General features: G+C 38.0%; 1 protein-coding gene across 1 annotated transcript; it reads right to left on the minus strand.

Moving 5' to 3' along the window:
* Nucleotides 1–1,847: 1,847 nt before the first annotated feature.
* On the minus strand, nucleotides 1,848–8,633 carry LOC131423835 (endogenous retrovirus group K member 19 Env polyprotein-like). Its single transcript, XM_058575952.1, has 2 exons — nucleotides 8,522–8,633; nucleotides 1,848–4,107 (listed from the first exon to the last, which is right to left on the minus strand). The coding sequence occupies exon 2, from the start codon at nucleotides 4,060–4,062 to the stop codon at nucleotides 2,179–2,181; it is 1,884 nt and encodes a 627-aa protein (XP_058431935.1). The 5' UTR covers nucleotides 4,063–4,107; nucleotides 8,522–8,633; the 3' UTR covers nucleotides 1,848–2,178.
* Between the last annotated feature and the right edge of the window lie 14,228 nt (nucleotides 8,634–22,861).

The following is a 22,861-nucleotide window of genomic DNA, read 5'->3' on the forward strand; positions in this document are numbered from 1 at the left end:
TGGGCGGTTAGAGGTTGGAGCCAGAGAGGGGAGCCGTCTCGGACCTGGCAATAGAAATAAGGTAACTGAGTCTGTGTGTTTTATTTCGATCTCTTCTAACTAACTTTATGCCTAGAACCTCATTAATGAAACCATTGCGCAGGCTGCGTGGTAGAGGTAGACAGATAGTCCTAGATGGAGGAATTCAAGAGCTGGGGCCTTGACCACTAAGACTAATGCAATTCTCGTAATTGAGACAATATGAAAATCCTTTTCATGCATATATCAATCTTTTAAAATAATTTGATGACCAGGATCTTACCATACTGGTTTCATGTACAAGAAAACTTGATGCATGAAAATGACTAGCATCAATTTAAGCAATTTAGAGATTTATAATCCATGTTTTCATCTTTGAAAACCTGTATCCTTATGCTGTTGCCAAATTTTATTTTGCAAAGTAATCCATGAGGAATTTGTTCAAATTTTAGATTCTTTGGGCCTCACACTGAGAAATCCTTACTCAGTAGGCTCAGAAGTGAGCACTTGCATTTTAAACAAGCTTTTCTAGCCAAGGTCTTTTATAGATAATCCACAAGTCATACAGACAAACTCCCTGAATACCATCTTTCTGTACTCTGTCTAGTATCAGTTAGAGTTATTTGGTTTCAACCATTAAAATCATTTCTGGATAACTTAAGTAAAATGATAAGTACTTTTGAAAATATGATATGGTTCATTAAAAAAAATTGTTAAAGACATTTCAAAAAGAATAGAAACCAGGGTAGCCCCAGAGACACAGGTTAATAGGAGTTTATTTGAATAGACACTTGCAAAGGGTATCTTTTGGGACAAGACTGTAAACAGAGTTTAAAAAAAATACCAAAATATAAATCTAGGAACTTCTACCCACAAAAGGGACTGATGTTTGGAAGCCAAAAGAACATGTAATGACCATACAACCAGGAGGTACCTGGATTGTCCCTTTCTCTTAAAAACCCCATAACAAAGGTCTTTCCTCCTGATTATTCAACGTAGAATCTTATTACTAGAACTTTTATGTACTTATCTATATCTGTAGAATAATAGTGACCTCATAAATCTGAATCTTCTTACATCTTCTTCTTAAAAGCAAAACAGTAAACAAAATAAACACATGATTTATACATGTAAGCATAAAAGTAGGATTCACAGAGGTCTACAAACTACAAGTTTATGTATATATAAAAAGTAAATTGACTTGAAGTAGGCTGATAGAACTGAGAGAGTCTAGGAAAAGCTTTATTAGAGGAAGAGGAGGATATAAATAGTCTTTTATCTATTGAAGAAATTAAATTCAACTTTAAAATGACCCAATAAAACTCTAAGCTTAGAAGGCTTCACTAGGGAATTGTAACAAGCATTTAAGGAAGATATAGTACCAATTCTATTGTAAAAATTTTCCAAGATATTAAAGAAAAAGTAATATTTTTGACTCTTTATGAAAACAGTATTACTTGTATGTTAAAATCAGATAAAGAAAATATAATATAAGAAAACTACAAATATTCTTCATAATAGACACAAAAGTCCTCAACAAAATTCATGCAATTATAATAAAGCAATACAAAAAGAAAGTACATCACAATTCATGGCATGCAAGATTGATTTAATGTTTAAAAATTAATCAATGCTATTAACTGTATCAACATAATGAAAAAAATAAAAGCATGTGATCATCCCAATAGAAGGAGAAAAAGACTAGATCATCAAAAGCAGAGATTGTCAGACTGGATAAAAAACAATAATTGAAACTGGTTTCATTAATGAGGTTCTAGGCATAAAGTTAGTTAGAAGAGATCGAAATAAAACACACAGACTCAGTTACCTTATTTCTATTGCCAGGTCCGAGACGGCTCCCCTCTCTGGCTCCAACCTCTAACCGCCCAGCAGGGCAGCAAGGATTACTCAGGGCTAGCAGGAGAGAGAGAGAGTGAACACGCCAGGGAGTAGCCTTTTATTGGGGAACAAGAAATTCAGGGGATAATTCCATCCAATGAAGGTTGAGGGGGGACTGCACTCCAAGGTCAGGGTCAGTGATTGGGCCCCCGGGGTCAGTGGTCAGTCACACCCCCACACGGACGGTTTCTCTCATCAGGAAAGGGCCGGGAAAATTCCGACACAGCCAGAAGCCTCAGACCCTTAATGGGAGTCGCCCAGTCACGTGTCAGGATTGCTTCCCACATATTCCCCCTTTCTATTCTTAAAAAGGAGGCGGCAGTTCACTCTTTGGAGTTTCTGTATTCTTGTTCCGAAGACTCGCCATCCTATAATTACAACACAAAAGAGAATTAACAGCAAAGAGAATAATCCAATAATGTACCAGGCCGAGTGTTTAAGAATATTTCCAGGGTTGAATCCATTAAACTCCTTTAATATTTGGTTTGCCAGAGAAGAAGGATCTGAAAATTTAGCTCTATTATTTTGAATGTCTTGGATATGGTGATGAAGTTCCAGAATATCCAAGCTATTATTACTATTTTGCCAAATACCTAATAAATGGTTTTTAACCTTCTCCCAATCCCAGAGAGAAGCATTGTACTTGGCAGCTGTAACACAAACATACTTATAATTGGCACGGCATTTAAGCCTTTCCTTAAATTTTAAGGCTGAAAGTTCATTACCTATGTCTATAACAGTCACCTCTAAGGCGTTTAATTTAGTCTCAATCCTTTCATCAATATTTACTTGATTACGCAGAGCCTTGGAAGTATTTTGAGCTAAGTTATTAAGAAATTTCACATGCTGAATATTCTGAGACAATGTCAGAGATGCAGAGACAGTTGAGGCAATAAAGGAGACTAGCGCCAAAACACCAACAATTATAACTCCAATAGCACGTTTAGGTCTTGCTAACTGGGCATGAATTTGCTGCAAGACTTGTAAACCAGTATCAGCATACCATGGCTCTGAAATATTAGCAGGCAATAAAACAAAAGAGGGCTGATGAAGTATCAGCACTCCTTTTCCTCCATTATACCTAGTAATACAATTGGTTAGGTTGCATTTATTACAAGTAACAATATATCTGTCATCTATCCATTTAACTTTTACATTTCCAATAATTAAAACATAAGGAAATTGGACACAGGCTCGTAAGCCATAGCAAGATCCCTCTTTACAGTTCTTGCCAACAAATTTTGGTAAAGGTTTGTCTGTAAAATGTAAGAATTCTGAGGCAGCAATTAAACGCCAAACATCTTTCTGAACACCTCCTTTACTATAAGTCAAAATATTACTAACAAATCCTGCAGGTGTCATAGCAGAATTTCTTCGTAATTGTCTTTTATCAATTTTTGGAGACCAGTCTAAAATATACCCACTATCTTTAGACACTTTATGTTGTACAGGAAAGGTATTTACACAATCCATCCATCTAGGAAAAGTGCCAATCTCAATTGTAGAACTATTTGGACAGTGGGGCATCCGTGGAGGTTTTGCAGAAATGACTGGCTTGTTATGGGAAAGTCCCATCTTAATTACTGATCTAGTATAAGGTCTTAAGTCCCCATAAATAGAATTATTTGTCAGTCTATGTCTACCAATCGCTGTCTTTTCTTCGAATGATACTTTCAGACAGCCAGCATGTTTATCATGTGACCAACACAAAGGTAATTGGGCACTGCAGCCAGAATAATTAAATCTAGTCACATGATTGGGAGTAATATGAGTATCTGTAAATCCTCCCATCATGAATGAGTCATTAGTAAATACTGGAATAGATTCTCCAGTCCACACAGCTGGGTGTACCAGGGGTGGATCTGGGAAATATGTCCAGTAAGTGTCTATTTGATCCCCCTTTACCTGACAGCCCAACAGGGCAATTACTGTTGCTACCATCATCACTGGGGTCCTGTCCTCTCCTAGGTGTCGAAGTATTCGGGAAGCCTGGGTTGTTAGTTTCTTCAAGTATTCCCATGAAATCAGCTTTTCGGCTGGGTCAATCTGGTCTTTTTTCATCCTTTTCCGATATCTCCTCCTTCTGGATAGGGGCTCCTCCGGGTCGATCCTCAGTCGCTTGAATCTGGGTTCTATCTGTTCCATGTCTGATAGCACGTTCAGGCACCCAAATAGGATGAAATGCGCCTTCTGGGAAAATACAAGCATGACCTCTACCCCACATAATCACTGGGTCTGGACCCTTCCACTGACCAGTCTGTAAATCTTTCCACAAAATTCTGCCTAAAGGGCCTGTTACTGAGGGAGACATTTGTCTCTCAGCAGCAGTGTGACCTTCTGCGTCACAGTTTAAAAAATTTAAAACGAACAAGGCATGATTAAGGCTATTTTGGGGAGTCATAAACCTATTCCCCCCTTTAATTTTTGTAATTGAAGCTTAATAGATAAATGAGCTCGTTCCACAATGGCTTGGCCTTGAGGGTTATAAGGAATTCCTGTTTTATGATTAATTTTAAACTCTTGGCAAATTGTTGAAAAGAAGAGCTTACATAAGCTGGAGCATTATCTGTTTTAATCTGCATAGGGCACCCTAAAACAGAAAAAACTGCTAAGCAATGAGAAATTACATTCTGAGTATTTTCCTTAGTACGTGCTGTGGCAAAAATAAATCTAGAATAAGTGTCCACTATGACATGCACATAACATTGCTTACCAAATTGAGGAATATGAGTTACATCCATTTGCCATATTTGATTTGGTTTTAATCCACGGGGATTTACCCCTGATGGCAGAGATGGAGTGTGAATAACACATTTAGGGCATTGGCTTACAATCTGACGAGCTTGTTCTCTAGTAATATTAAATTTTTTACGTAAGCTAGAAGCATTTTGATGATGCAAGGAATGGGAAGCTAGTGCACAGTCATATGAAGACATCAGTTGACAAAAAGCTACTAATTTATCAATCTTGTCATTACCAGAAACTAAGGGTCCTGGAAGATTAGTATGAGCTCATATGTGTCCTATGAAACATGGGTACTTTCGCATTAGCACTGTCTTTTGTAAATTATGAAATAACTCAAATAACTCTTGTGATGAAGTATACCCAATAACTGAAGTTTCAATATTTTTAGTAACTCCGACTGCATATAAGCTGTCAGAATAAATATTAATAGGCTCATTTGAAAAGTAATTTAAGGCACAAATCAGAGCTTGAAGCTCTGCTCTTTGGGCAGAAGTATAAGAAGTTTGTATTACCTCTGTGTGAACACGACTATAAAAACCTGCTTTACCTGAGTTAGAACCATCCGTGAACACTGATAAAGCTTCATCTATAGGATGTGCACGTACAATCTTTGGAAAAATAAGTGACATTAATGATGCAAATTGTATAATCTTATCACGAGGATAATGGCTATCTATTTGGCCAGGAAAATCAGCAAAAGCTATCTGCCATGAGCTAGAAGTTTGAAAAAGCCAATTAGTCTGTTGAATAGAAAATGGAATAATTATGATATCAGGCTCAGATCCAATTAATAGTAAAATCCTAGTTCTACCTTTAATTACTAATTGAGCTATAGAATCATGAAAAGGAATTAATGTCTTTTGAGGAGAGTGGGATAAATAAATCCACTCAATAACTCCTAATCTTTGCCATATGGCTCCTGTTGGGGTATGTTCAGTTGGAAATATTAATAAATACACTATTTCTTTAGGATCAACTCTAGTAAGCTGTGCATTTTTAATTGCATGTTCAACTCTCCTTAAAGCCATTCTAGCCTCTAAGGTTAGCTGACGTGGAGAGGTTGGAGAGGGATTTCCTTGTAACATCTGAAATAGAGGACTTAACTCAGAAGTAGTTAGTTTTAGGGATGGCCTCAGCCAATTTATATCTCCTAATAGCTTTTGAAAATCATTAAGGGTATGTAACTCCTTTACTCTTATCTGAAGATTTTGAGGACGGATTGTACATCCTTGAATTATCTGACCTAGATATTGAAAAGGAGGCACCTTTTGAATTTTTTGAGGGGCTATGCATAAACCCATTGCTGTAAGTGAAGTCTCTAACTGAATAAAAATTTCTGAAAGTACCTCTGGATTAGCATGAGCCAATAATATATCATCCATAAAATGAATAATATACGCATCAGGAAAGCTATTTCTTATGGGATCCATCGCCTGATCTACATATTTTTGGCACAGTGTAGGACTATTACGCATTCCCTGGGGGAGTACTTTCCAGCAATATCTTTTAACAGGTTCCTTAAAATTAATTGCTGGGACAGTGAAGGCAAATCTCTCGCAATCTCCAGGATGTAACCTTATAGAGAAAAAACAGTCTTTTAAATCTATTACCATCAAGCTATAGTCTAAAGGGATGGCTGTGGGGGAGGGAAGTCCTGGCTGTAATGATCCCATAGGTCGAACTGCATGATTTATCACCCTTAAGTCCTGTAGCAATCTCCAATTACCTGACTTTTTCTTAATAACAAAAATAGGTGTGTTCCAAGGACTAAGCGTTGGTTCAATATGACCAGCCTGAAGTTGTTCCTGAACTAACCTATGAATTATTTTAAGCTTTTCCCCTGAGATGGGCCACTGAGAAATCCATATAGGCTCCTCTGTGAGCCAGGTGAGTTTTTTGGCTGTCTTAGGGATCAGGGAAGTACTCAGGGCCCCTAGTAAAAATTTTGGCTTGAAGCATTTACTAATCTTTGTCGTGGAGACTGGTTTGTAAACAGATACTCTTCCTGAAGGTTCTCCTTATCATCTCCAGGAAAATACCTCTGATTAACTTCCTCAACTGACCTTATAGAGTTTGGAGTAACTAATAATAATCCCATCTTGGCTAAAATATCTCTTCCCCATAGGTTAGCTGGTAAAGACCCTAACACATAAGGCTTAAATACTCCACTGTTCCCATCAGAATCTTCCCAATGGAGATAGTTGGCACTTTGAGCAGGCTGTGAAACCTGTCCTATTCCCTCTAGGTTAGCTGGTGCTACATGTAAAGGCCAGTTCCTAGGCCAGAACCTACTAGAAAAAACAGACATATCAGCTCCTGTGTCTACTATTCCGAGGAACTTTTTATTATTAATTTTAAGCTCTAATAAGGGGCGTTCTTGTCTTACTAGCTGCGACCAGTATACTCTGTCCGGTGGTCTAGAAACTGAATCTACTGGTGCGTGCCTCCCTGAATCACAAGGCAATAAAATCAATTGGGCAAATGTATCCTTTGGAGTGAGCCTTAGGGCATAGTTGGACTTTACAGTAACATTTAATTGTCCTTTAAAATTTGAATCTATCACACCGGGTATCACCTCAATGGCTCCCTTTAAGTTATTGCGTCCCAAAATTAAACCTATAGTATTATCTGGAAGCGGTCCGAAAATCCCAGTAGGGATTTGTTTTGGCCCTGTCTCAGGATTTAATTCAACTGTCCTTGAAGGTCCTAAGAAAACTGTCTGTGATCTATGTTCCGATAAAAATCGCGGGCTGTCCTGGTCGGCGCCAGTGACGTCACACTGTGCGACCACTCCTCGAATTCCCCGTATTGTTGCTCGGCCCAGGGAGGGGCCGACCGGAAGTTTTTTGTCCTCCCGCTAGGAGGAAATGACGGCAAGAAGGCGCGCTGATCCGCGCCATCTTGACTCGCCACGTGGGGTTGAGTCCTGCAATATCTATTATGACCAGTAGATGGAGCCCTGAACTTAGAATTGCGCATGCGACAATCCCACGCAAAATGATTATTTCTCCCACAAATGTAACATTTTCCGTGGGGTTTTCGTACTAAATCCTGTGGTTTCAAAGTTTCTTTTATTGCTGCAGCTAGGGCCACTGTTTGTAAATGAGTAGAGTCTATGTCAGAACATAAGCGAATAACCTCAGAAACTGTCCCTTTTTTACGGTGCTGTCTAAGAATATCCTGACAGTATTTATTTGAGTTTTCGAATGCCAATTGCCTAACAATGAACTCACTCGCTCCCGAGTCCCCGATTGACCTGTTTGCAGCCTGGTACAACCGGGCTACGAAATCTGAGTAAGGTTCACTCACACCTTGCCTGATTTTGGTAAGAACTAAATTGGACTGGTCCTTGGAGACAATCTGCCTCCAGGCAGGTTTTGCACAATCAGTTATTTGATTGTACACTACAAAATCATAATTTAACTGTCTTTCTAGGTCAGTAAATTCACCTGTCCCAAGAAACATTTCTACTGGCGTTTCTATATCCTGTCTTTTGTTCTTTTCTGCCTGTTCAGTACAGAAATCAGTCCAGTAAGTCCTCCAAAGTAAGAAATCTCCCCCGCTCAGACAAGATCTGGCTAAAGAAATCCAATCGCTAGGAGGAAGGGGTTGTGAGCAAATATTTTCTATCAGGCTCTGTACAAAAGGGGAATTTGGACCATATGTCTCACATGCACTTTTTAGTTCCTTAATGGTTTTAAATGGGATTACAGCATGAACTCTAACTCTCTGATCTTGTTCATTAACTTGCTCAAAAACTGGAAAAAGTTGAAAACCGCTAGTATCCTCCCCATCTTCCTGTGCTTTCTTAATACCTCGCTGGAACGGGGTAAGAAAAGTCATTGTTAACCCAGCGTACCTGTTAAATTTTGTCCTTTTAGCAGGTACCGGCCGAATTCGAATAGCCTGGACAGGCGGTGTTAAACGCAGCCTGTTAAGATTCCTCTGTAAGTCCTGAATTTCCATGTCTGATTCTTCTCCCTCAGATTGCAAATCATGGTCAGACTCTGCACTATCGCCATTTTGAATTTGGGTTTCTAAACCACGTGGCGGAGAAGAACTCTGAGCCCCTCTAGGAATCTCTTCCAGATTTTCCTCTGTAGGAAGATCCTCTACCTCTTCCGGAGGGCTTTCTAAGATCTCGGAGGTTTGTCCTCTATGATATTCATCCCTAGAATCTCCCTGCAGGCTAGTCTGGTCTTGCAAGTTTAAGGTCACATTCCTAACCTTAGATTTGGCCTTTGTTTTTAAACGGCCTAAGGGAAAAGGAATTAACTTAGCCTCAGGCGAATTTTCCATTTGAATAGACTTAATAGCCCTTTGCAAGCCTTTTAACAGGTCTTCAGGGGGCCACGAACTTTGACCCATATATTCAAAAAGACAAACTTCTAGAGCCGTCCAAGTTTTCTGAATACTTTCTATGCCTCCAGGTAGTTCATTAGAGAAATAAACCTTTTGTAACTTTCTTCCTAATTTCTCCCAAGTAGATAAATTTGGAGACTCTTGTTCACAAAACCAAGGACAATATTCACCTACAATCTTTAAGAATTGTAATAACTGAGCTTTCTTTATCTGTTTTCCTTTCTGATAAATTATACTGTCTAAAATAGTCAGATACATTTCCTTATCTGTAGAAGTTGAATTTCCCATTTTAATTAATTTAACGTCTCTTTCCTTCAATAGCTCCAGGTACTTTTGTGACCCAAATTGTCACCTCTTCCTTTATCTTTATCTTTATCCTTATCTTTATAGTGCACTCCCACTCAATCTAACTAATCTAGAATGCCCCCCTCGTGGGCGCCAATTCTACCACGCGGCCTGCGCAATGGTTTCATTAATGAGGTTCTAGGCATAAAGTTAGTTAGAAGAGATCGAAATAAAACACACAGACTCAGTTACCTTATTTCTATTGCCAGGTCCGAGACGGCTCCCCTCTCTGGCTCCAACCTCTAACCGCCCAGCAGGGCAGCAAGGATTACTCAGGGCTAACAGGAGAGAAAGAGAGTGAACACGCCAGGGAGTAGCCTTTTATTGGGGAACAAGAAATTCAGGGGATAATTCCATCCAATGAAGGTTGAGGGGGGACTGCACTCCAAGGTCAGGGTCAGTGATTGGGCCCCGGGGTCAGTGGTCAGTCACACCCCCACACGGATGGGTTCTCTCATCAGGAAAGGGCTGGGAAAATTCTGACACAGCCAGAAGCCTCAGACCCTTAACGGGAGTCACCCAGTCACGTGTCAGGATGGCTTCCCACAGAAAGTACTTCACAATTCATGGCATGCAAGATTGATTTAATGTTTAAAAATTAATCAATGCTATTAACTGTATCAACATAATGAAAAAAATAAAAGCATGTGATCATCCCAATAGAAGGAGAAAAAGAATAGATCATCAAAAGCAGAGATTGTCAGACTGGATAAAAAACAATAATTGAAACTTCAGGGGCTGGGGTTGTGGCTCAGCGGTAGAGCGCTCACCTAGCATGTGTGAGGCCCTGGGTTTGATCCTCAGCACCATATAAAAAATAATAACAATAAGCAAAACAAAATAAATATATTTTTTAAAAAAGAAACTTCAGTCCTCAAGAACAAGATTCAACTAAATGTTGTCTATAAGAAACTCACTTTAGATTCAAAAACATGAAAGAAAAAATATACAGTTAAATGCTATATAATGAAGTTTTGGCCAATAATAGGCTACATAAAAAAGAGTGGTCCTAGGAGATTATAATTAAAATGGAAAATTCTTACCTTCTAATGATGCCATAGTCATTGTAACACTGTAGCGTAACACATTACTCACATATTTGTTGTGAGGCTGGTGTATACAAACCTACTGCACTGACAGTCATCTAAAAGTAAAACAGGTACAATTATGTACAGTGCATAATAACCAATAATAATAATAATAAACAACTATGCATTTAATATATTATTCTTTTTCATTATTTTAGAGTGTCCCCCTTCCACTTGTATAAAAAAAAGTTTATTCTAAAACAGTAAACTATGTTATATCAGAAACATAGATCTTTTTTTTTACCATGTCTCTTAATTGTACCAAAAGGCCACATTGAATGATTGCCCTATGCCATCTAGGTTTACAAAAGTAACTATGACATTCATACAAGGATGAACTTACATAATGATGCATTTCTCAGGATTTATCCTTTTATTAAGTAACAAATAACTGCATATTATGCATACCATGATATACTAATGCATGGTAACTGTATAAATGTATATCATTCTACTATACAAAAGGTAGAATGGCTATACTAATATCAGAAATAAACTTCAGAGTAAAAAATTACAATAGATAAAGAGGGGCATTTTATAACAAGGCAATCAATACATCAGGAAAACATAATAATTATAAACACATATGCACCTAGCAACAGAGCATCAAAATACAGCAAAAAATGACAGAAATGAAGGTAGAAATAGACAAATCAACAAGAGTTGAAACTTTAGTACTCAACTTTCAATAATGGATAGAACAACTAGGCATAAAATCAACAAGGAAATAGAAGACTTGAGCACACATTGAACCAACTAGACATAACAGATGTCTGTAAAATACCTAAAAACACAGAGAATACTTTCTTCTCAGGTGCACATGGAACAGTCTCTAAGATATATTATGTGTTAGGCCATAAAATAAGTTTTAGTATATTAAATATAATAGAAATAATACAAAGTACTATGACCACAATCTAAATAAAATTATAAATTAATAACAGAAAGAAATTTGGGAGACTCACAAGTATGTGAAATTAAACAACACAATCCTAAATGATCAATAAGTCAAAAAAAGAAATCCAATTGGAAAGTAGAAAATACTTTGAGATGAATGAAAATAACATATTTAAACTAATGAGTGCAACTAAAGTAAAATTTAGCGGGAAATTTGTGGTTGTAAAATATCTAAATAAGAAAAGAAAAAAGAACTGTGAATGTGGTTCAGTGGTAAGAACACTTTCCTAACATGTGTAAGGCCCTGGATTCAATCCCCAGTACCTGAAAAGGAAAAAAACAAAAAACTTCTTGCTGGACATAGTGTTACATGTCTTTAATCCCAACTACTTGAAAAGTTGAGACAGGAGAATTGCAAGTTCAAGTCCAGCCTGAGAAATTTAGTGAGACCTTGTCTCAAAATAAAAAATAAAAAAGGCTGAGGAAGGAGCTTAGTGGTAGAGGACTTGCCTAGCAGGCTCAAGGTCCTGAGTTCAATCCCTGGTACCACCAGGAAGGAAGGAAGACAAAGAAAAAAGAAACAAGAAAATTCTCAAGCCAATATCCTAAATTCCTGCCTGAAGACACTGGAAAAAGAAGGGTTTACACTAAGCCGAAAGCAAGAAGAAGGAAGAAAATGATGAAGATTAGAGTGGAAATTAATGAAATGAAGAGTAAGAAAAAATAGAGAAAAATTAATGAAACCACAAGTTGGATTCTTTGAAAACATCCAAAAAAATTTTTTTGACAAATATATAGCTAGATTGACCAGATCAAGAAAAAAGAGAGAGAATATTCAAATTCTAGAATCTGAAATGAAAAAAGGAAATGATATAAAATAGAAGGGGAAAAAAGGATCAAAAACAGTAAATAGGTGGGTAAAGTAAAAGTTATCATCCTTTTTAATTTCTTAATCATAAAAGACAAATGACTACTTAAAATTAACATTAAAACATATTATGGGAGTTTCCAACAGATTGCAACAATAAAACAGGTGTGTGTTACTCAGCCCATGTCCCATACAGCGGGGAATTCGCATAAAATCTCTCCCAGGCTTTCCGGGGGAGGGATTATCAGAAGGAGCCTGCATAGAGACTTGGGGAAAGGTAGAGACACCTGACCTCCAACTCCCCTCCCATCAGCGGCAAAAAACGAAACCTGTCTTCCCAGCTCTGGGGGAGGGGTAAGCGGAAAAAATCAAAACAATAGGGTGATGATTCGCAATAGCCACCCTCCACACCCAGCAAACTGCAGGCCCAGAGTACAGTTTGAACTGCCGAGAGGCATCACACAGGGGAAGGCAGGGCTAGCAGGAGAAGCCAGGGGACTAGAGGCCAGGCCCTCGCCACTGGGCAGCTAGAGACCGCCCGCCTGCCGTGACCACCCGCCCGCTCTCTGCATGACTGGGCGGCTGGAGACTGCCCGCCCGTCCGCCGGCGACCGCCCACCCACTGCCTGCGTGACTGGGAGGCTAGAGACCAACCGCCCGCCCACTGGCGACCGGGCGGCTAGAACCCGAGGTGCGGCCCAGCAGGTACGGCGCAGAGACTCTAGGAAGAGGTCTATAGCCAGGCCTTCATGAAGTAGACAACCGGGAGCTGAAACCAACCAGAGACAGACCAGTCCCACCCCTCCCTTCGGACACCCCGGCAAGGAGCCTGGGGCCCGCCATAGCAGAGAGGGGATGTCACTGGAGTTTGGCCGATGGAATGCCTTCCCAGCAGAATCCACTTTATCAGGACAGAGCAGAAACACAGCAATCAAACAGAGCTGGAAAGTAAAGTGAACAACATGAAAAAACAAGGGAAAAAAGGATTACAAACAATGCAGGACAACTTAAATCTACAGGAGGACCTAGAAGCATCAGAAACATGGATAGGGAAAGAACTCAAGGCATACCTAACTCAGATGGAATGGAATATTAGAGAAGACATGAGACAGCAAGTCCAAGCAATGAAAGTATATTTTGAAAACTAATTAAACCAACAAATTCAAGTGGCAAAGAACGAGCTTTACCAGGAGATAGAGATTTAAAAAAAAAAATCAAACAGTAATCCTAGAAATGCAGGAAACTATAAACCAAATTAAAAACTCAAAGGAGAGTATTACAGGATTCCACCTCTTGGGTCCCCTTCTTCCTCTGGGAGAAGTCTTTTCTGCTGTCCTTTAATAAACTTCTAATTTCTACTCTGACCTTGCCTCGGCGTGCTTCTTTGGTGTTATTCTTCAACATTGGGGAAGCAAGAACTCGTCACCGGTCAACAGCGGTAACATATTGGAGGTCCCAGACCGAGATTCTACACCGAGGTAAGTACACGCACCGCATGTCTGTTTGAGGTGCATCTTTCTCTCTCTTTCTTTCTGGAGGGTAAGGTGGGCACCTGACAGCTACTTAAACGCAATTAGTGCAGCCGCCACTCTTCAAGACTCCGGTGAGAGGTTTCCCGGCCTAGGCAGCTCTCAATCACCTGTTCAATACAGAGAAGGCATGTTGGGTTCTGCCAAAGCCGCTTCCAACCTTTCTGTCTGGGCCCGGAGAGCAATTGGCGTGAGTACAAAGTGTCCCGAATCCCGATCTGCCTCGGATGCGTGGAGGTGGAGGAAGGAGTTTGGAACAACTGCGGAATTCTGGTCTGGGCTACACTCAGATGTATTCTTAAGGTTCCTTTCTCTTGAGCCCCCTCCCGACAGCCCTCAGGGGTATCTAGGGTGATCGGTAGATGAATGGCACTGAGGGAAAGCCCCAATCACATTTGCCTCCATATGGGCTATGCAACACTCCCAACCTTGCATTCATTCCTCCTGGATGCTCCCCTTCCTTCGCAGGTCAGAAATGTTAGCAATTCAGGTTGTAGGACTGAGAAAGGCATGAGATAATTAGTAAAATCTGCCCAGGTTCCCTAAGGTGCATAGGTAACTTTCACTAGTCTGTTTTACCACCCCAATGTTTAAAATGAGCTGTGTTCTTTAAGCTGTTAGAGAGGCATTTTTAGAATCAACTCCTTCGGTAATCTGCTAGTCTACAGAGCAAAGGTGACAAAAAGTGCACGATTTTCTTTTGCAATGGGTTTTTAGTGGCTGGGAGGGTAAGCAGTAATGCCCTTAAGTCTGAATCCTCCCAGGGTCTCTGGCACAGGGCAAACTGAGACCCTAGCACTTTGCTAAAGGGGACCAGAAACACCTTTGGCAAAGCAAGGTGAGAGACGGGTTTTCTGGACCATTTAGGAAGCTCAAGCTTAGGGAGATGTCCCTAATGAGAACAGTTTTCTCTGGCACAGAGGGGGCACCTGAGCCTTGTTTTCTTCTCACTCAGATGGGAGCTTCTCTCTCTCCAATATGCCAGGTGCACGACTAGCCTGCGTATTGAAAAATTGGGATAAATTTGAACCTCAGACACTCAAGAATAAGCGCCTCATTTTCTTGGCCTGGCCTCAATACAAACTCTCTGATGGAGAAACCTGGCCACCAGAGGAAAATATCAATTTTAATACAATTTTACAGTTTGATAAAATTTACAAAAAAGGAAATGCTGTGAGGTGCTGTATGTTCAGATTTTCTTTGCTCTAAGGGAAAATCCTAAATTATGCCACAGTGTAAAATAGATTTAGCTATGATATCTGCCATGAAAAGAAAAAAATCTTGGGGACTCACTGAGGAAAAAGAATCAAGAGAAAAATTTGGGCCGATCAAAGTACACACCCCCTTCCCCCTTCAAGACCTAAGGCAGATAAAAACTGACTATTAGAAAGTTAGGAGATATGCCAGATTGCCTGGGATTGGATCTATCCAAAGGAGCTAGTCCTGTAAGTAAAAGGGAAACTGAGGGACTCCCAGGAGCTGCCAAAGCCATTTTCGCTTTGGGGAAATTCCTCATTCCTTTCCTGCACTGTAAGGATTACTCCACCTGAATGCAGTAAAGTCAGTCACACTGAGACCCTTGATTTTACACCTATAGTTGCCCCTATGTGAGAACATCTGGTCCACTCATGGGGAAATCTATGGTGCCACTGATGTAGAAGTCATAATTAAATGGGAGTTAAAAACCTGGAGAGATTTTTCTCTTATCTGGTCTGTCTGTTTTGATTTTTTATTGTAACAATGTGGTATCTAAATGAGTTTGAAGCATTGCATAATCTTGCAGTTAAAAGTTGGGGTTAAGTAATTGTTTAGTTTGTGATTTCAGATAATTCATGCCAGAGAACTTAAATACTTAGGATAAAAAATTAAAAGAACTCTACTTCCAAGTTGGCAAGTAACTCCCAATCACTTAGTTTTATTTTTTTTTTCATCAATTTTTGAACTGGGTAGCCTGAAAAGATTTCACTAGGTGTACCAGTGCATTAACTTGGGCAAGGATAGTAAATTATGATATGGTATCTGTTCCCCTCAATGTGTAAGAATAAAAAAAATGTTAAATTAAAACGTTGGTCTGGCTTATTGAAATGACATTAAATAGCAACAGTCTAACAGTCTTAAAAAATTTTTAAAGCTTAATTTTGGATATACATGGTAGTGTGTGGTTCTCTTTTAAATTTTTTTTCAAATGATTTAATGTAACTTAGTACTACTTTAGGAACTTCAGAACAAAGGAAGTAGCTTAATGATCCTGAAGAAATTTCTTCTGATGGTAGCTTTTATATTATCAAGAAAGATCCTATTTTCAGTTTTGTGTGAGCAAGTTTTTCTAGTGTAGAAAGATGTAAAGGTGTGAAATTTTATAAATTGTATCTTAAACTTGTATCATAATTTTCAACATCCAAACCTGGAAATTATGACTTATGGTTAAAATGCCTTAGGCATGAGGTTTCTGCTCAGAATTCCAGTTTTCCCAGTTCCTTCCAGACCTCAGCCAGGACTTAAGTTGATATGCAAATAGAAGAAGCCTGGAGCTCAGGAGACAGATCTGAGGCCCAAAAAAAAAAAAAAAGAGTAACTAAGTGTCTTTTTATGGGAACTTAAACTAGATTAAACCAAAGAGTAAATTGTATGGCATTTACTAATTACTGGCCGGTCAATTTTTTCTAGGACTTTTGCTTTTTTCTTAGATTCTGTATTTTTTTTTTGAGCTCATGATTTTGATCCTACAGACAAGTTAATGTTTTTCTGATAAGTTCTATTTTTGATCAACTGGAGTTTTTTTTTAAACATTGCAATGAGATTTCACCTGAAAAAGCTACAAGGCCTTTACTATTGTGTTGTGTTACACTTGTGTTACATGTTGTATGTTGGTATGTCTGTATGTGTGTATGTCCATATATCATGCAGTGATATGACAATTGATAGATATATGAGGAGTGCTCATAAAAATTTAAACAAATGGATCCAAATATCTTTGATTCACATGATTCAAATGGCTCAATTTAAATTGGGTAAACAGATGAAAGTAAAGATGTCTTTAAAATTAAGCTTATAAGTTTTTCTAGGTGTTCAAAAAAGGCCCTAATAAAATGTTAAATCAGCTTAAATTCAAAAATTTACAAATATTGTTTCAAAATGTGAACAGTAAAAGGTTAACAGATGAGAAAGAGAAACTAAAAGTCTCTAGGTATGGATTTAATAGAGGGAAAATGTGTTTCTGGATAAGAGTCTATATGATTAAGTAATTAAGAGGGTTTAAATAAATGATATAAAGAAGGTCTGTGTAAGTTGCTTATAAGTGTAAGTTTTTGAGCAAGTAATCTTAAAGAAATTAAACAGCTGGTTAAACAAGTGCTGTTGTTTTAGAGAATTGTGCTATGTTATTTCTTTAAAAGCTAAACTTGGTTAATATAAAAACATCAATGTAATTGGTGCTATTAATGTGTTCATATCTTCCAAGTATACAAGTCTGTAAGGTAGAAGCTTTAGAAAGAGCATTATATCAAGCTGGTGTTCTAAAATTGTATGGTAATTTTAGGTTTAAAAAGAAAAACATGTTGGATATTTATTTATATCATTTGTGTTCTATAACTGGACTTGTTATCAATAAGATATGTAAAGTTCTATGTTACTTTTTACACTGAGATACAATTTAAATGTACTTTTAAGTTAATGAGAGCCTAATCTGTGTGAAGGTTTTATTGCAAAACACAAAAGTACATTACTACTTTTCTACAAAAGGTTAAAAGCTTTCAGCTTTTCTTTAATTCATGTTTTAAGTGTGATATTATATTGTGTTAGCTAATATTCATGTGAACTTGAGCAACAATTTATGTAGGCTTTGTAAAATGATGTTTAAAAAAGCAAAGATCAGTTTCAGAACTACAGTACTTAAGATTTATGAAGAACCCTGCCTTACCTGAGATAAGGCTCTCTGTCCCATCTCATTACATGTGAAAGTGACTATGGAAGAAGTAGGCCAGATTTCAGTACATTTAAAGTTGTGTCCAAAAGTTGGTTTTTGCCAAGATTACTAGGATCTCAAACAGGGGATTATAATGTATAACTCTGCCAAAATTCAAGGTAGCTATTACATGAACTAAATATGTTTTTACTCTTGATAATTTTATTTTGTAGTTTTCTTATAAATGATCTAAAAATTGCCTGTTAATATTTTGCAGAGGTAATGATTTAAGAACACACAACCTGGGTTAATTTAAGATAAGGAGTTATCACCTACAGGATAGAGAGATAGACATTAAAGCCCAGTACTCAAAAGGCTGTTGAAATTTATTTGCTAGATGTTTAAGATTAAGTTTTAAAATTAGTTAAATCAAAAGGGCCAAGAAAACCAATATTTGGCTCTTGCCCTCTGAGTCAGTCTGAATCAGGGAATAGGGGACTTCTCCAAAGAGCTTTGCAACTCTGGGCCACATAACCTCCCAATCAGGAAGATTAATGAGACCGCTGGAGGACAGAAAGCCAATCAGTGCATTTGCTGTGAAGAGGAGCATCATCAGAAAAGGGAGACATCCCTGATGCTTCTGAGGGAAGCCACATGGTCAAGCAAGGCCTGGACCCATCCTAGAGCAAATGGCACTAGCAGAACTGGGAAGCTGCTGTAAGTTCCCCGAGGACTCCCAGGGAAGCTCAGCTGACTGTTAACAATAGACAGAAACAAAAGTCAGTTTGACTTGCTTCATCTTAAACACTTAGCAAAGACAGTCAAAGCCAAAACACAGCTATTCCTGGGCATTTTAAATGATAATAATAGTAAACTGGAGGCTGCAAAAGAGATTCTCAGACAGGAATGCCTGATAACTATCAAAAGGAACTGCCAGAGTAGTTTTTAGTTTAAGGCTTTTATTTCTAACCTACACAGGTAGGCTTAGTGTTTGCTAGTATGGTTATCCAGCCCTAAGTAACAGAATTAAAGATTTCTCTATTAGACACAGATGTCTTACTAGTAAAAGGATTTTGCAAGATCAGATGACATTAAATTATTAAACTGTATCTTAAGGAAAAGGACATCTGTAATCCTAAAAGTTAAATGTTGTGTTTACATCCCTGACATTTTTGGCAATGTGACAAATATCCTTAAAGATTTACATACTCAGATAGAAGCCATGTCCTCAGCAACTTTGTCATGGAAACAATATCTTAGGTTCTGGTTCTTGGTACTTCCTGGTGGAAAACATTGTTAGTCTTTGTCTTGGCCATTATACTCATTGACATATTCCTGTGCTGTGACATTTATTGCTGCATCAATATGGTTCCAGTACTAATGAATTCTTGTTTCTCTTATAGACCACCCATCACCAAATGGCCCTCCAGCCTATTACTTCTCAATCGGACTTTTATCATGGACCACTTGATAGACCCGATTTTTAAAGGGGGACTCCAAACTGCTTGCCCCACATCATCCCTTTTCAGCCTGAAGAAGCCAGAAAGATCTTCTTCGCCCCCCTTCCTTACAGCAGTGAGGAGTTCCCAAATTAGAGGGGGGAATGAAGCCAGATTTAAAGTTAGGTAGTCAGTGTAGTTACATAAATCGGGTCTAATACCGAGTGAAATTTAAAATGGAGGCCATGCTGAGAATGATTCCAGGAAATGCAGGACAGGTCATGGAATGTTAATGAAGTCCTGAAAAGGCCCTAGGCCAAAGTCCATCACAAAGAAGTGTTAATGAAGTCCTTCCTGCTCAGACTACTTCTTTGGCCCACCTGTGTCCCACCCCTCGGGCCTTCCAACCTACATTCCATCACCAAAACTATAAAAAGGGGAAACAACCGCACTTCACGGATTCCACCTCTTGGGTCCCCTTCATCCTCTGGGAGAAGTCTTTTCTGCTGTCCTTTAATAAACTTCTAATTTCTACTCTGAAAAAAAAAACAACAATATTACAAATAGACTAGATCAAGTAGAAGTCAGAACATCAGATAATGAAGACAAAGTTTATCAACTTGAAAAGAATATAGTCAACACAGAAAAGATGCTTAAATCTCATGAGCAATCTATTCAAGAGATATGGGATGTCATAAAAAAACCAAACTTGAGAGTCATTGGGATAGAAGAAGGTATAGAGGTTCAAACCAAAGGAATGGACAACCTATTAAATAAAATAATTCTAGAAAACTTCCCAGAGATGAAAGATGGAATGGATTGCCAAATCCTGGAAGCTTATAGGACCCCAAACATTCAAAACCGTAATAGACCAACTCCAAGACATATAATTAAGAAGATAGCCAACATACAGAACAAGGAGAGAATATTAAAAGCTACGAGAGAAAGGAGGCAGATTACATTCAGGGGTAAACCAATTAGGTTAACGACTGATTTTTCATCACAGACTTTGAAAGTGAGAAGATCCTGGAACAATGTATTTCAAATGCTGAAAAATAATGGATTCCAACCAAGAATACTGTATCCAGCAAAATTAAGCTTCAGATTTGACAATGAAATTAAAATCTTTCACGATAAACAAAAGCTAAAAGAATTCGCAGCCAGAAAACCAGCACTGCAAAGCATTTTGAGAAAAATACTACAAGAAAAGGTGAAAAATCACTCCCAAAACTAACAGTGGGAGGTATCTCAGTAATGGGGGAGAAAAATAACCAAAGAGGAAAAACTAGCCAAACTAAAATAAATAAATAAATAAACATGACTGGAAGTACAAACCATATTTCAATTGTAACCTTAAATGTTAATGGCCTAAATTCACCAATCAAGAGACATAGGCTAGTAACCTGGATTAAAAAAACAAATCCAACAATATGCTGCCTTCAGGAGACACATATGATAGGAAAAGACACACATAGGCTGAAGGTGAAAGGTTGGGAAAAATCATACCACTCACATGGCCCTCGGAAGCAAGCAAGAGTGGCCATACTCATATCGAATAAAATCAACTTCAAACCTAAGTTAATCAAAAGGGATAAAGAACGACACTATATACTGCTAAAAGGAACCATCCACCAACAAGACATAACAATTATCAATTTGTGTGCACAAAACAATGGTGCTGCAACGTTCATAAAACAAACTCTCCTCAAGTTCAAGAGTCAAATAGACCACAACACAATAATTATGGGTGACTTCAACACACCGCTCTCTCCATTGGACAGATCCTCCAGACAAAAGCTAAATAAAGAAACTATAGAACTCAATAACACAATCAATAACCTAGACTTAACTGACATATATAGAATATATCAACCATCATCAAGTGGATACACATTCTTCTCAGCAGCACATGGATCCTACTCAAAGATAGACCATATATTATGACATAGGGCAACTCTTAGTAAATATAAAGGTGTGGAGATAATACCATGCACCATATCTGATCATACTGGAATGAAACTGGAAATTAATGATAAAAGAAGGAAGGAAAAATCCTGCATCACCTGGAAAATGAACAATATGTTACTAAATGATCAATGGGTTACAGAAGATATAAAGGAGGAAATAAAAAAATTCTTAGAGATAAATGACAATACAGACACAATATACCGGAATCTATGGGACACAATGAAAGCAGTTTTAAGAGGAAAATTCATTTCCTGGAGTTCTTTCCTCAAAAAGGAAAAAAAAACAACAAATAAATGAACTCACACTACACCTCAAAACCCTAGAAAAGGAAGAGCAAAACAACAGCAAATGTAGTAGAAGACAAGAAATAATTAAAATCAGAGCAGAAATCAACAAAATTGAAACAAAAAAAAACCATTGAAAAAATTGATAAAACTAAAAGTTGGTTCTTTGAAAAAATAAATAAGATCGACAGGCCCTTAACCATGCTAACGAAGAGAAAAAGACAGAGAACTCAAATTACTAACATTCGGGATGAAAAAGGCAATATCACAACAGACACTACAGAAATATAGAAGATAATTAGAAAGTATTTTGAAACCCTATATTCCAATAAAATAGAAGACAGTGAAAATATCGATAAATTTCTTAAGTCATACAATCTGCCCAGATTGAGTCAGGAAGACACACACAATTTAAACAGACCAATAACAAAGGAAGAAATAGAAGAAGCCATCAAAAGACTACCAACCAAGAAAAGCCCTGGACCGGATGGGTATACAGTGGAGTTTTACAAAACCTTCAAAGAAGAATTAATACCAATACTTTTCAAGCTATTTCAAGAAATAGAAAAAGAAGGAGCTCTTCCAAATTCATTCTATGAGGCCAACGTCACCCTGATCCCGAAACCAGACAAAGACACTTCAAAGAAAGAAAACTACAGACCAATATCGCTAATGAACTTGGATGCAAAAATTCTCAATAAAATCCTGGTGAATCGAATACAAAAGCATATCAAAAAAATTGTGCACCATGATCAAGTAGGATTCATCCCTGGGATGCAAGGTTGGTTCAATATACGGAAATCAATAAATGCTATTCACCACATCAATAGACTTAAAGATAAGAACCATATGATCATCTCGATAGATGCGGAAAAAGCATTCGACAAAGTACAGCATCCCTTTATGTTCAAAACACTAGAAAAACTAGGGATAACAGGAACTTACCTCAACATTGTAAAAGCTGTATATGCTAAACGTCAGGCTAGCATCATCCTAAATGGAGAAAAACTTAAGGCATTCCCTCTAAAATCTGGAACAAGACAGGGATGCCCTCTATCACCACTTCTATTCAATTTAGTTCTTGAAATACTAGCCAGAGCAATTAGACAGACAAAAGAAATTAAAGGCATAAAAATAGGAAAAGAAGAACTTAAATTATCACTATTTGCGGATAGGATAATATATCTAACAGACCCAAAAGGGTCTACAAAGAAACTGCTAGAGTTAATAAATGAATTCAGCAAAGTGGAAGGATATAAAATCAACACGCATAAATCAAATGCATTCCTGTATATCAGCAACAAAACTTGTGAAATGGAAATGAGGAAAACCACTCCATTCACAATAGCCTAAAAGAAAATAAGATACTTGGGAATCAACCTAACAAAAGAGGTGAAAGATTTATACAATGAAAACTACAGAACCCTAAAGAGAGAGATAGAAGAAGATCTTAGAAGATGGAAAAATGTACCCTGTTCATGGATAGGCAGAACTAACATCATCAAAATGGCGATA

This window comes from Marmota monax, unplaced genomic scaffold (assembly GCF_021218885.2).
Source record: "Marmota monax isolate L192 unplaced genomic scaffold, Marmota_monax_Labrador192_F-V1.1 WCK01_AAM20220418_F8-fsc00013, whole genome shotgun sequence".
In the NCBI taxonomy this organism is placed as follows: domain Eukaryota; kingdom Metazoa; phylum Chordata; class Mammalia; order Rodentia; family Sciuridae; genus Marmota; species Marmota monax.